We start from the raw sequence: 12,256 nt of genomic DNA, 5'->3' as shown, positions 1-12,256 counted from the left end.
AGTCTCTATGGTATCATTCGTGCTAAAAACAATGCAGGGTCAAAGATAATTGACTTTGTCGTGAAATAAGCTCAATAAATGCGTAGAAATAAGTGTCGATGTCCGACTGTCACGTGACTAAAACGTCATCAATATCTTATTCAAATGATCTTGTGAGCTATAAATAGTAACGTCGCGGAATGCTATTTGTATTTCACAGGACTCCCTTCGACTTCAAATAAAAGCAACATTCGTTCATCTGAATGAGTTTATTGAACTAAAATACCACACCATCTACCACAGTCACAGAAATACAAAACATTTGTCAGATAAATGCATCTTTAGAGCTTTACATGAGACAGAAAATTGTGATGATAGCAATGTTTTCAATCAAAACCTCATCATTCAATATCCAGGACTGGATGGATTTCATGAAGATAAAACATAGATTCACAGATAGGGCCTACTATGATTCACAGATTTACACATTTCTATTCTTTTAGAGATTACTTCTGTGAGATTGGTTCATTTGATTCACATGATATCGCCTCCATTTTTAAACAAGATTGCCACATATTAACAACCAAGCACGGAGTGGTCAGTTCATATAAAACATATTCCTGGATCAATTAGAATAAGAGTCACTTGAATATCGGCGCCTCCTTGGGCTATGAGACCTTGACCTACTTCTAGAATAAGACCTTGAACTCCTCGAATATGACCTACTGACACTGCGACTATCTCTCCGCCCTCCTGGAGACCGACTCCTGCTTGTTGACGTTGTACGTGACCTGCGATATCTGTCCCGAGATCGGCGAGGACTTCTTGACTTTGACCTTGACGTGCTGCGGGAATACGAATGTCGTCTCCTTGGTGACCGACTGACAGACCGGCTGTAACTGCGTGATGAGTGACTGTAACTTCTCCGGCGATGTGGTGGTGTGAGGCGCCCCGACCTTGACCGACTTCGTGAATATGACCGTGACCTAGATCTTGACTTTGAACGAGAACGAGGTCGCGTCCTCATATTTCTGCTCGTCGGCCTCTGAGGTAAGGCACCGATTCTCTCAGCAAGCGGCTTTGGTGGCAACCCATGGAGTCTGGTTGGCAGACCTGATGATGGTTTAGGCGGCTCCGCTGGCGGTCTTGGTGGCAGTTTTGGCGGTACAGGCAGACCTGGTGGCTTGGGAGGTTGGGATATCGGCAGAGGAGGCTGAATAGGCAGAGGCGGTCTTGACGCCTCAGCGGGAGTTCTGGGAGGTGTCGACGGAGGCTTAGGAACGTGCCCTGGAGATTTCTGTAGCTGGCCTGACTGTGACTTCTGCGCCATGGCAATGTTCCTTGGAACCATCGGCGTAGAGGCGCTAACTTTTGGCGGCAGGTTTGATTTCGTAATAGCACCACCAATGTCAGATTTTCTTAATCTGCAAGAAGAGTAATGGAAATTGATGGAAAAATGCGTACAAATGCCTTGACAATTTCAGTTCATCGTAGCAAATCTGTGGCACAACGACTTGTTGACCCGAGCACCTGGACAGAGTTGGAAGTCCTCCAAGAGAGAAAGAGAGCAAGTTATTTGTTCTAGGCTTGTAGTTCGCCATTTACTGTATCACCAACCAAAACACATTTTCATCATTGGTTAGACAACAGAATATATTGATGACATGAAAGGTGCTTGCATACATGTACCAGATGTCCTTGAAACATGCTTAAAAATGTCAATAGAGATCCTACTTACATGAGCTGATTCTCGACTGCGATCTGTGAGATATCTGGCAATGGGGGTGTCTTGATCAAGAAGACTTTGGCAGGTGGTTCCAGTTGGACCATCCCATCGGGTTCCTCTATAATTTCACCATCGTCTGGTTCCTCGGGTGGCTCCCATTTACTGACCAGTGCCTGTAACAGAAGGTTTTTGACAAAATGGATAATACCCAATATTGAGAGCTTTCCAATGAATGGTCATGTCCTGTAGATTCACAAGCTGGCAGCCCCAAAAATTGTTAATCTTCACATTGGTTGCATCTCAGACAAATTTCCTTGGATAAGTGTGCATCCATTCAATAACCTCACCTTTTTCACCTTGAGTGGTTCAGGCTCCGAACTCTGCGGCTGGTCATGTTTCACAAGGCCAGACCACGACAATCCTGGACTCCTTGAGTGCTCATTCTCACCACCAGGTGGAACAAGGGACCCATATCCTTGAATATTGCTGAGAAATTTCATGGGATCGCCCAGAGGCCCGTCGTCACCACTCTGCTCTGAGCTGGCTGACATTATCTCATCTTCTGGAGATGGTGAACGTGTCCTTGGTAACTCTGGATCTTTGTCCTTCTTGGTGCCCACCGTGCGTAGTCTTCTTTCACTGTGTAATACAATGAGCAGTTTGCATTACAATGGTTTTCAAAACCTTCTTCTAGTTGTTTAGCTTACTGAAGTAAATAGGACCTTTGCGCTAATTTGTAGCCTGCATAAGACGAGAAGATAACCATTAAATTTTGGGAAAATTTGCAAGCTTTTGGCTTTACGAACACAACCCAATTTACAGTAATGTCAGCTTACATTTCCTTCCTGATGATTTCTCTCTTGGGCCGCCATGTTTTCTGTCCAGGCTTCCAGTGAGTGGGAGGGGGGCTCTCTGAATCCCCACGCGGTAGAACGCTGTAAGATAAGTAAATCATCCGATCAGTGAGGGGAAATTTTGGTGCCACTTGATTCAGACCTTAACCATGAGTGACAAGAAAGACAAAGAGACGATCCACCATTTTCACTGTGAAAGTTGTGCTCTAACAAAGTAAAGAATTACTTACGAGACCATAGCAGGAGCAGTTGGTTCCATAGTTATCGGCTTAATCTTCGCTAGACGACTCAACGGATTTGACGGTGAAAGCTCCTCCTCCGCCTCTTCAAACCGACTGCGTCGTTTCGGACTCGGTGACCTTGACCTTGAGCTGCGTTCGCTACTGCTCTGATCCTGAAACATGGTACGTTTACCGTCGTCTTTCAAAACTTTTGGCTCCTTTTTGCTCGTTTTGATTTGGAACGATTTCATGCCCTTTTTCCCTCCGTATGGGTCCTCTTCCCTCACAAGTGGAGACAGTGACCTCGAACGACCATTTCTACCGTTAGTTTCACTCTGCTCTATAGGTGGCGACCCATCGGACACTGAAGGCGACTTGATTTGCCGACTTCTGCTGAATTCAACCTCTTCCCGTTCCCATTCTAATTCTCTTTCCTGCTGTCGAGAACGAGGATCGGTATGCATTGGCGACATGGAAACCGGTCCTGGTTGCCTTTGACGACCTGGTTCCCGGTACATTGGTGGCTCCGGTGACGACACATCGACTTCTGATTCTGATCCCTGCTGCTTACGGCGCTTTTTGGCATGTTTCTTTTCCTTTTTCAGCTTCTTTTTTAACCTGAAGATAAGAAGAAATTCACTGCATTTCTAAAAACAATATGGACGACTAAATTTACTCATCTTGTCACCTTGGCATTGCAAGGTTCTTACTTACAGTCAGCTCATTTTGGTACAATAACTTTCTCAATTGTACAATTGGTTTCTTTTTTATTTTGGGGTAAATCCTACTTTTTCATAAAATTTCTCAAAATGGCCCAGTCCCTAAAAGTAAACTCACTTCTTCTCCTTTCTCCGGAGTTTGCGTTCGAGTCTTGCATCAGCTTTGCTACCCAAGTCGATAGATCTTGGCCTGAAAACAAAAATCACGAGGACTTAACCAACACGTAGATTAGAGTCTCAGCAAGAGTTACAAAACTGAAACACTGACAGATCATCGTTGACTTTGACTATTAAAATACTAATGTTATCAAAGACTCAGTCACGGGAAGCAGCTTGACCTGGTCATGACATGACCAACTGGTCTACTCAAACAGTCACGAATATTCCAAGATTAAGATTTTCTACACTGGTACCTACTTTCCAGGTCTTGGTATCTCATCATCATCATACTCTCCCCTCCTGAAACTCTCCGCCATCTGTGCCCGTAGTTTACGCGATATGATCGTGTTTCCCTGCTGGTTAGTTCCCCGCAGTTTATCTCCCTTCAGCCATCGATCGTCATCCTGCGCGAATCTTGCTCGCCTATCCAGATGGCGCAGCTTCTCTTGTTCACGACGCCAATGCGGTGGAGTTGCACTACGCTCTCTGCTGCTGGATCTGGTTGGTGTGCGATAACGCTGGAACGGATAAACAAACAGGAATATGATTTGACGTTGTCTTTCAAAGAAACTCTGTATCATAAATTTATGGAAAAGTTGAGTCTTTCATGATAATTATGAGGTCATTTTTTTACAACCACGTCATGCCACGTGGAAAATGAAAAGAATTGTTATCAATATCTTCAGTGCACACTTTGTGTTATGGGCAGACAAGGGGTGATATGAATAAAGGCTAGCAAATGCTTTTACTTCAATTTTGTACAGAAAGGCCAAGTGTAAATGTACATGGAGTTTTAGATAAAAGCATTTACTACTCTTTATTCATATCACCCATTGTCTTTGAAGGTTTTTCTGAGAGTACATCATTGGAGGACAATTCAACATCTCACATCCATCAATAACACTCACAATAGTCCCTCTTCCTTTGATGCGCCGGCCAGACTTGGACATAAATTCTCTGGAGTTGTACGGCACTCTTTCTGGCGACCGACGACGCCCATACCTGGGAGGTGGTGACCTTCGCCCTTCATCATCAGACCTGCGTTGGGGGCTACCTCGATACAGGAACCTCGGTCTAGGAATATCTGGTATCTCATCGGGGCGCACTGTGCTATGATATTTTGGCTTTAGGCGACCGTCCTCCTCACTCTCACTGGAACTGACAATAAAAGGGACATTTAAGATGAGGTCACAAAATTCTTATTATTTTGATAGCAGGGTGCACAACTTTCACCAAACCAAGCCGAAAGGTTTAACCCACCTGCCCCCTCTCTTTTTTAACTTCTTCTTCTTCTTCTTCCCTTTCTTCTCCAACTTCCGTTTCACTTTCAACTTCTTTGCTTTCCGTCGTTGTTTCTTCATTCTTTCAATCGAATCAGTCTCTGAATCGCTCGTGTCTGAATCCGAATCAGAACTTGATTCAGACTCGCTCGAGCTTGTGTCTTCTGACAGTGACACCGAGGGTTTCCTTTTCTTTGGCCGACCTGAAGAATAAATCAAGATTAGATTTTCACAAGTCATGTGGATGATACAGGTCCACTGATTAGGCCTGCACCGGTTCGTGGTAAGATAGAGAGCGTATTTAAAATACTTACTCTTTCTCTTCTGTGGCACCAATTCCCCACAGTTAACGATGATGACATCATTGTATGGTCGACTGTTGCTGTCAACTTTCTGATTTTCGATCTGTTTCACGAGAGCTTGGCCTTGGAGCACCTGGCCAAACACAACATGGATACTGTAAAAAAGAAAATAAAGCTTTAGGAAGCATGTTCCTTCAAAGTGATACAGAGAGTTTGCCGAAAATGTAAACGCACCGTACAGCCACCAAATGGCAATTTTCCGCCAAGTCGCTCACTGCAACAGATCTTACGTATGCTTGCAAGGTATGCTTGTGACAAGTGACAACATCAATCCAATACACAACAACCCAGCCTAAGAAGACACGGAATACTTACCCATCAAGATGTGGCGCTGGCTGTGTGGTTCTGTTGAGGGTGACGTCCCATGAAAGATAAAAGGGGAAGAAAACACTGACTGAAAGCTCAGAAAACATATTAGGGGCTCCATTATTTTAATACTTGGGTGAACTATTATTTTCACATTGTGCTAACCATTATTTTCACAGTTGGGATCCAATCATTTTCAGCTAGCATAGTAAAGTCAAGTTGATACGTAAGAGACAATTTGCTAGAGTAGGATGAGAGCTATGTGTTTATGTCTGTCTTGTCACTCATTTTCTTATACTCAGCATACCTTTTTATTGGGATCTGAAAAGCAATAGAATGAACACAACACACTTTTGACAAAAATGATGCGCTGTTCTAAATCTTTGCTAAAGCCATCACCAAGAAGTACATGTATTCAATCAATGGCAGTATTCTTTTCAATGTTGAGTCAAAGGTAATCCTGAAATAAATAAGTAGTTAACAGGGCAGATTCTTTTTCTTCACTACTAAGGGTTCATCAGTTATATGCAAAATTCAACAAGAAACCAATGAGAAGGCTGTTAAAATTCGCATATTTAGAAGTCACACCTAGGCAATATTGCTTTACCGTACTCCAAAAAAAAGAAATTCTTTACGAAGGTCACTCTGATGTTCGATGGATTGAAATAAACACAATGAGCTCTTTGACAACAATTTGATAATCTAGAAGTAAACCAGCCTGGAAGTTGTATTAAGGAGGTCGTTTTAAAAATGTTCATTAAGATCAAGTAAGGGTAGCCAGGGTGCACACAAGGACCCGGTCAGTCCAATTCACAATGAATTGGCATTGACAAAATAACTTTGCATGAAAAAAAATTACACATTATGATCGAACTGGAACCCCATCCCTAGGAGATGAGTTGCATTTTTTATTCATTTGTTTGGTTACCTTGACGATGGAGGTCGCTATGGAGACGAGTCTGTATAATGAAATTGGCAAAAGAAATATGAGAGAGACGACTCAAGGCAGAGAAAAAATTGTGGTGGAAAAATTTTATTAAAACCTGGAAAATATCCTGAAATTGGGAAAATTAAGCTGAAAAAGATTTGGACATACAAATGGAAGAACCTGAATGTATAAAATATGTATTTAGTCATTATACATGTGAAAAAAACAGTCAACAGGAGAAAAAATAAAGTGCTGTATTTTGACAAACAATTCTAGCCTACTATAAGAAATATTTTACGAAGCCTATTCACGATGAAAACATGAGAAAATGAAAATCTCGCATCTACACCTACATGTCGATTTTGGACAAATTCAAGGAAGCTGCAGATTAGACAGGCTGAAAAACTGTACCAGGGCAATGGCCATGCCGAGATAGATAAACAAAGAAAGCAACCAACCAATATTTGCATGATGCACTTTAGCCAAATGGCATGGTATTCGGCAACAAGAAATAAGGACACTTCTTATATTTTATTTCATTTCTAAGCCCAACCCAGCGCTTTTCCTCCAATTTATTCACTGAGTTCCCTTTCACCAATCCAACCCACATCAAAGCAAGCAAGAGAATAAGCAAACTTAAAACTCCTACTTCTAGAACAAAAACCAAACCAGAGCAAGTCTACATGACAGATAGAGAAGGCGTTACCCCAAACATTTGATTTCAGTCAACCATGTCTAATATGTAAGTGATCACCGGTACCCACAGTTGTACTCAACCCTCAAGGAAAATCCCCAAGCTAAAAAAATTAAAATGTATCCACTGATAATCACCCATATGTTGAAGAAAAGTTCGCTAGTTAGATGTTTCAAGAAGCCTAGAAACGGTCACTGAGGTTCTCCAAATAGACTACAGAGGAATATCAGCTATCAGTAATCCCACCAAGAAGTTTACCAATCATTCAAGAAATTCATCGAGCAAAAACTAAGCGGTTTGAGGAATGCAAAATCTGACTATACCTACATAAAGAACTGGGATCCATTGGTATCTTTGCCTCGATTTGCCATGGAAAGAAGCATGTCACGATCGTGGTTAAGTTCAAAACTCTCATCTGAAAGATACCGAATACGCGTTAAATATCTGTGAAAGCGTCGATGAGAGAAAAGGGTCCTGAAGAATTGGTTTCGTCTCAGTCGGAGCTGAATGAAACCTAATATTATATTCCAGTGACTGAACAGACAGTTTTAAACTGCCTTTTTGGTGAAATATCAAATTTTTGGCTCAGGGTAAAGTTCTAGTACTCAGTACAACTGGACATATTGGTTCCAATGCAAGTTTGACAAAGTTATGTCAGTTTGGACACGAAAGACCAAATATCAATATTGTCTTAATTTGCAAGTAGAAACGGCATGGCACTATTTTGTGCAGTTTTCACTGGATGCTACATCAGACTTTCGAACATTGGCCCATCCCATACCTACCTGCCACTGGTCTCATATCACTGTATAAACAACAAAGCAAATAGTCAAGAAGTAAATGCATCAGTGTAACAGTTGGATGTGTGTACATTTGTACCAAAAGTAAATTTCACCCTTTTCCACTTGAAAATGTTTACAGAAAATGGCCATACCCATGTTTTCAATCAGATATTCTCAACAAGATACTACTGGTGAATTGTCAGCGGCAAAAGTACCCTCTTTATCATTCGAGACACCATACCATCTGCCTTGGAATCAAACTTAGTCTACCCAACAGCTGGTACTCATTAATTTTAACATCGATCATTTCCCTTTTACCAAGACAGTGTTGGGCATCATTCAAGCACATCGATAATGTGTTCTGCTGTAAACAAGAGGCATTACGCTGCAGGTGGATGATCAACTGATGTAATGTAATACATACAAAACAATGCACAGGAAAGCATATCTTACCAGGAAAAGTTTTTCCATACATTGATTCCCCTCCTGTTCCATCTCCTGGAAGAAGAGAAATAAATATGATTAAATGTCACGATAAAGTTGATATTACTTGAATATAAACCTCAAAGTGATAATACAATCAAAGGCTGGTCACTCGTAAACATTCCAATATAATCCACATGTAAGCAGGCTCCTGGATCAGTGAGACAATCGGGCTACCAGTTCTCAGACAGAAGATGGAATTTCACACAAGGCAGGCTCACAAGCCTCTAGGCTTTTAAAGAAGTGCATCACAGCTATTTTTATTGTCATATAAAAGGAGTAGTTGACTAATAGTCATTATAACAACAAACTTACCGCTTGTGAAGTCTCCACCTTGTATCATGAAGTTTTTAACAATCCTATGAAACGGGGCACCTTTAAAGTGGAGTGGTTTACCACTGATTTTACTGATACCCATCTCACCTGAAAGGTTAGCAAATAAGACTGTTAGACGTCAAGTTGGGATTATACTAAAAGATATAACACAATCAGATCGTGTGCAGCACATAAGAGTCTTTTTAAACCATCATACAATTTACCCAGGTGACTCTAGTGAAAATTTAACTTGGTAAATGTATCGAACAACAGTATTAGCAACCGCATGAAAACTTGATAAAAGGCTGGTGGGCCGGATGCGTCCAAATCAAAAGCTGTGTCACTGCTCCCTTTATTTGTGTTCCAAATCCCTGTCCTATACAACAGGGATGCTATGAACGTCATGATTTGATGCACATGTAGGTATAATTTACAATTCACGTACTTACCACTACATAATGCCCGGAAGTTGTCACATGTTTTTGGACAAATATCTGCAAAAAGCTCGAATACAACCCGGCCACCTGAAAGAACAAAGATTATTACTTCAATAAACTATGAAAGTACATTTTGTGATGCAACTCTTCAACAAAGCCCAGTGGTCATTTTGCCCAACTGCTCCAAATGATGGGGGCAAAACATTTACGAATGGATTTCACATTGTGCCATTGTTATCAACTTTAGCTCTCCCATTTGTTTACATGTATGTCCAGCAGTTAGAACTATTCTACATTTGAAAACCATCAAAATCAAAAGCAACTCTCTTTTGTTTACGAAACTATAGAATGACTTACGCGTTTGTCCTACAATCTCTATATCAAAGAAGCACCTCGGGCGCAAACCGGGGCGAGGCATGGCCACATCGATATCCTGCAAAACAGACGTTAAAAATACTTTCAAATATATTTTTAAGATACAGGTAATCTGACTGACAAGTAAAAAGAACAGAGAAGGATTTTTAAAGGACAGACGCTGAAAAACAATTGACTGATGTGTGAGTGATGCAGACTCGTAAAATAATGACATCCACACATGCCAGAATAAAACATAAACCACTGTCACATAGTGTGTGGTGTCCTTGATAAATTCTATTCATTCTCGTCAACCCTACCACAGACTGGCACAGGGCAAGATTCTCTCCAAAGAGGCATCTACAAGAGACAGAATCACAATCCTACCTCTTTTTCATTGGCAGCCATCCTCACTTTTGATTCTGACTGCATGGAGACAGACTTAACAGCCATCAGTGAGTTTTGATACAGTCAGAACTCCTAATATTCTACATACAATGTAACCTTTGGTGAATAGGCAAGATGCTTTCAGAATACAGTCAGAATTCCTCAAGAAAAAATCCAATTCAGGGACAAAATTGGAATGATCACGTCATAAGCAGAGTCAAGTGCATGCAATCATGTGGAAGAAACTGCTATTCCACTGTGCAGAATTCATATGTTAGTGTATCGGAACGATAGAACAAGCATGGCCACGCCATCCAGCTGAGATGTTAATGGATTGAAATTAGAATATCGAATGAAGAAATGACACATGAGAGTATTGATCACGTGTAAGGACGTGAATGGAGCAGATGACACCTGCCTGGTATACGCTGGTTAAATGACTGATCAATAGTTTACAAGTTGAGTCGATAGAAAAACCCTGCTCTTGCTGTGCCGAGTGCTGTGACTATCCGAGTAAGGATTTCAGGGAAAATAGCGATAAAAAGCCCAATTATAGGCTGTCAATGAAGTCTTTTCACCTGTGCCTATTGCCATTGGTTAAAGCTTCGATAAACATTGTGTCTAGGATGATGAATGTTATTGTATGCATGTGATGGAATACAATTAAATGGCCTTATCTGTTAGCAGCGGCCAGAAGTTGCAGCAATGCCTACTGTTTGCGTGACACCTGTTTCAAATCAATTGCACTAAAAAGTAATCAAATGACAATCAGATAGCAGAACCTGTTACAGCTGTGTGGTCCATCCACAAGTGTTAATGTCTCCAAGATTAATCTATGCTTGATAAAAGTATCATGGTCAAAGCTTACAGAATTGGCCAGATCCGGTTCAAGCAGGGAGATCAATAATTTTACGTCAGCTGTTTCATATGGAAAACTGAAGAACGTGCCTCAATCTTGATTCTGTAATGAGCCCAGAATGTGACAGGTGTGTGAATTGATTCAGCGTATGGCACTACAAGTGGAATGAAGAGAATAGAGACATAACAATGCCACACACACACGAAAGTAACCCTGGGCCCTGGGGACATTCTCCTAATGTACAATCAATATTGAAAGACGGACTATAATCCAAATGTACAATCAATATTGAAAGACGGACTATATATCTTCGGTAAGATTGATGGTTCATGTGCATGGAATAATACTAATAGATCAGCCACGTGCAGGGAAGAGCCATATTGCAAGTTCTGATCCAGATTAAAAAGGAAATAACACACTCACACTGTCACTTCAATGTTCAAGTTCAATCTTTCACTGAGAATGCCTTATTCGAAAGCATTTCTGAGATTTCTTTCAAAGTGAATATACACATAGTCACAGGGTGTCTCAACACCAGTCACCAGGCATGGCCATGGCCCATGATCGATGATGAGAGCCATGGCTGGCAATGTGTGTTGTGCTGTTAGTGTTGGGACATCCTGTGTATTGAATGAATACATAGTAAAACACACATTTAAATTTTATTGTTCTCTCACCTCTCATTTATATCAAAATTAGCCAAAATGCGACAATCTGGATAAAATGACACGGAGGACGGGTATGTAATGCAAAGATTAGTAAAACATCAAGGTATGAATTCAAATACTCTAAGAGAAAATAACGATTCTTACCGACTAAAATTATCGGAAATGAAAATTGCGATTTGGACTATTCCCCGAAAGTACGTGCTGCCCGAGTTGACGCGATTTGTTACATCCTCGACCTCGATGTCTATGTCGGGAAGGTGTAAACTGTTAATATTATTGCTGATGAAAATGTTGATGGGGGTCCTCTAACTTTGGTGGCTTGATATTCGTTTGTTTTTTTAAATATTTTTCAATCAAATTGCGCATTTCATCAACAGTTTACACCTACCCAGAGATGTTGGAGTTCTTCTTGTAATAACAGGTGACGCCACTTGTTCATATGTTCCTAACGACCTAACGCGGGAAATACGGATGCGCACGTGTGGCATTATTATCGCAGTATGTTCAAGGCAGTATGTTTGTTCTTCTGCTGGTTCATCAGTAAACTATTTTCCTGAACGTGTTTGATGCTTTTCCAATTTTGTTTCAGCTCTTAGATAGTAGAAAAATACGTTATTCGTGAAAGTCCTGCACTTGTCTCATTAGTCCAAAATAAGCTTTGAAGGGGCCAGGCTGGTCTTGGGCCGGTACTGTCTCATTGGCAAAAGTCATTTAATACAACATTAATGCCATCTCACAAAAGA

The 12,256-nt window shown here is 41.1% G+C and overlaps 1 protein-coding gene across 4 annotated transcripts; it reads right to left on the bottom strand.

Annotated features, from left to right (window-relative positions):
* Positions 1 to 233: 233 nt before the first annotated feature.
* On the bottom strand, positions 234 to 11,827 carry LOC135497588 (peptidyl-prolyl cis-trans isomerase G-like). 4 transcript variants are annotated; one of them, XM_064787358.1, is made up of 17 exons: positions 11,658 to 11,827; positions 9,603 to 9,678; positions 9,258 to 9,332; positions 8,809 to 8,916; positions 8,464 to 8,508; positions 7,556 to 7,643; positions 5,616 to 5,645; positions 5,253 to 5,395; positions 4,919 to 5,141; positions 4,567 to 4,816; positions 3,917 to 4,176; positions 3,618 to 3,689; positions 2,790 to 3,398; positions 2,542 to 2,640; positions 2,053 to 2,344; positions 1,718 to 1,878; positions 234 to 1,403 (listed from the first exon to the last, which is right to left on the bottom strand). In XM_064787358.1, the coding sequence occupies exons 2-17, from the start codon at positions 9,661 to 9,663 to the stop codon at positions 605 to 607; spliced, it is 3,315 nt and encodes a 1,104-aa protein (XP_064643428.1). In that variant the 5' UTR covers positions 9,664 to 9,678; positions 11,658 to 11,827; the 3' UTR covers positions 234 to 604. The 4 variants fall into 4 exon arrangements, with proteins under 4 accessions (XP_064643428.1, XP_064643426.1, XP_064643427.1 ...); XM_064787356.1 differs by lacking the exon at positions 11,658 to 11,827 and adding an exon at positions 9,987 to 10,312; XM_064787357.1 differs by lacking the exon at positions 11,658 to 11,827 and adding an exon at positions 9,987 to 10,312 and having other exon boundaries at positions 4,567 to 4,810.
* Positions 11,828 to 12,256: the final 429 nt, after the last annotated feature.

Source organism: Lineus longissimus, chromosome 13, assembly GCF_910592395.1.
Source record: "Lineus longissimus chromosome 13, tnLinLong1.2, whole genome shotgun sequence".
Classification (NCBI taxonomy): domain Eukaryota; kingdom Metazoa; phylum Nemertea; class Pilidiophora; order Heteronemertea; family Lineidae; genus Lineus; species Lineus longissimus.
The sequence above is the reverse complement of the archived record's forward strand: the minus strand, read 5'-3'. Positions and strand labels throughout refer to the sequence as shown.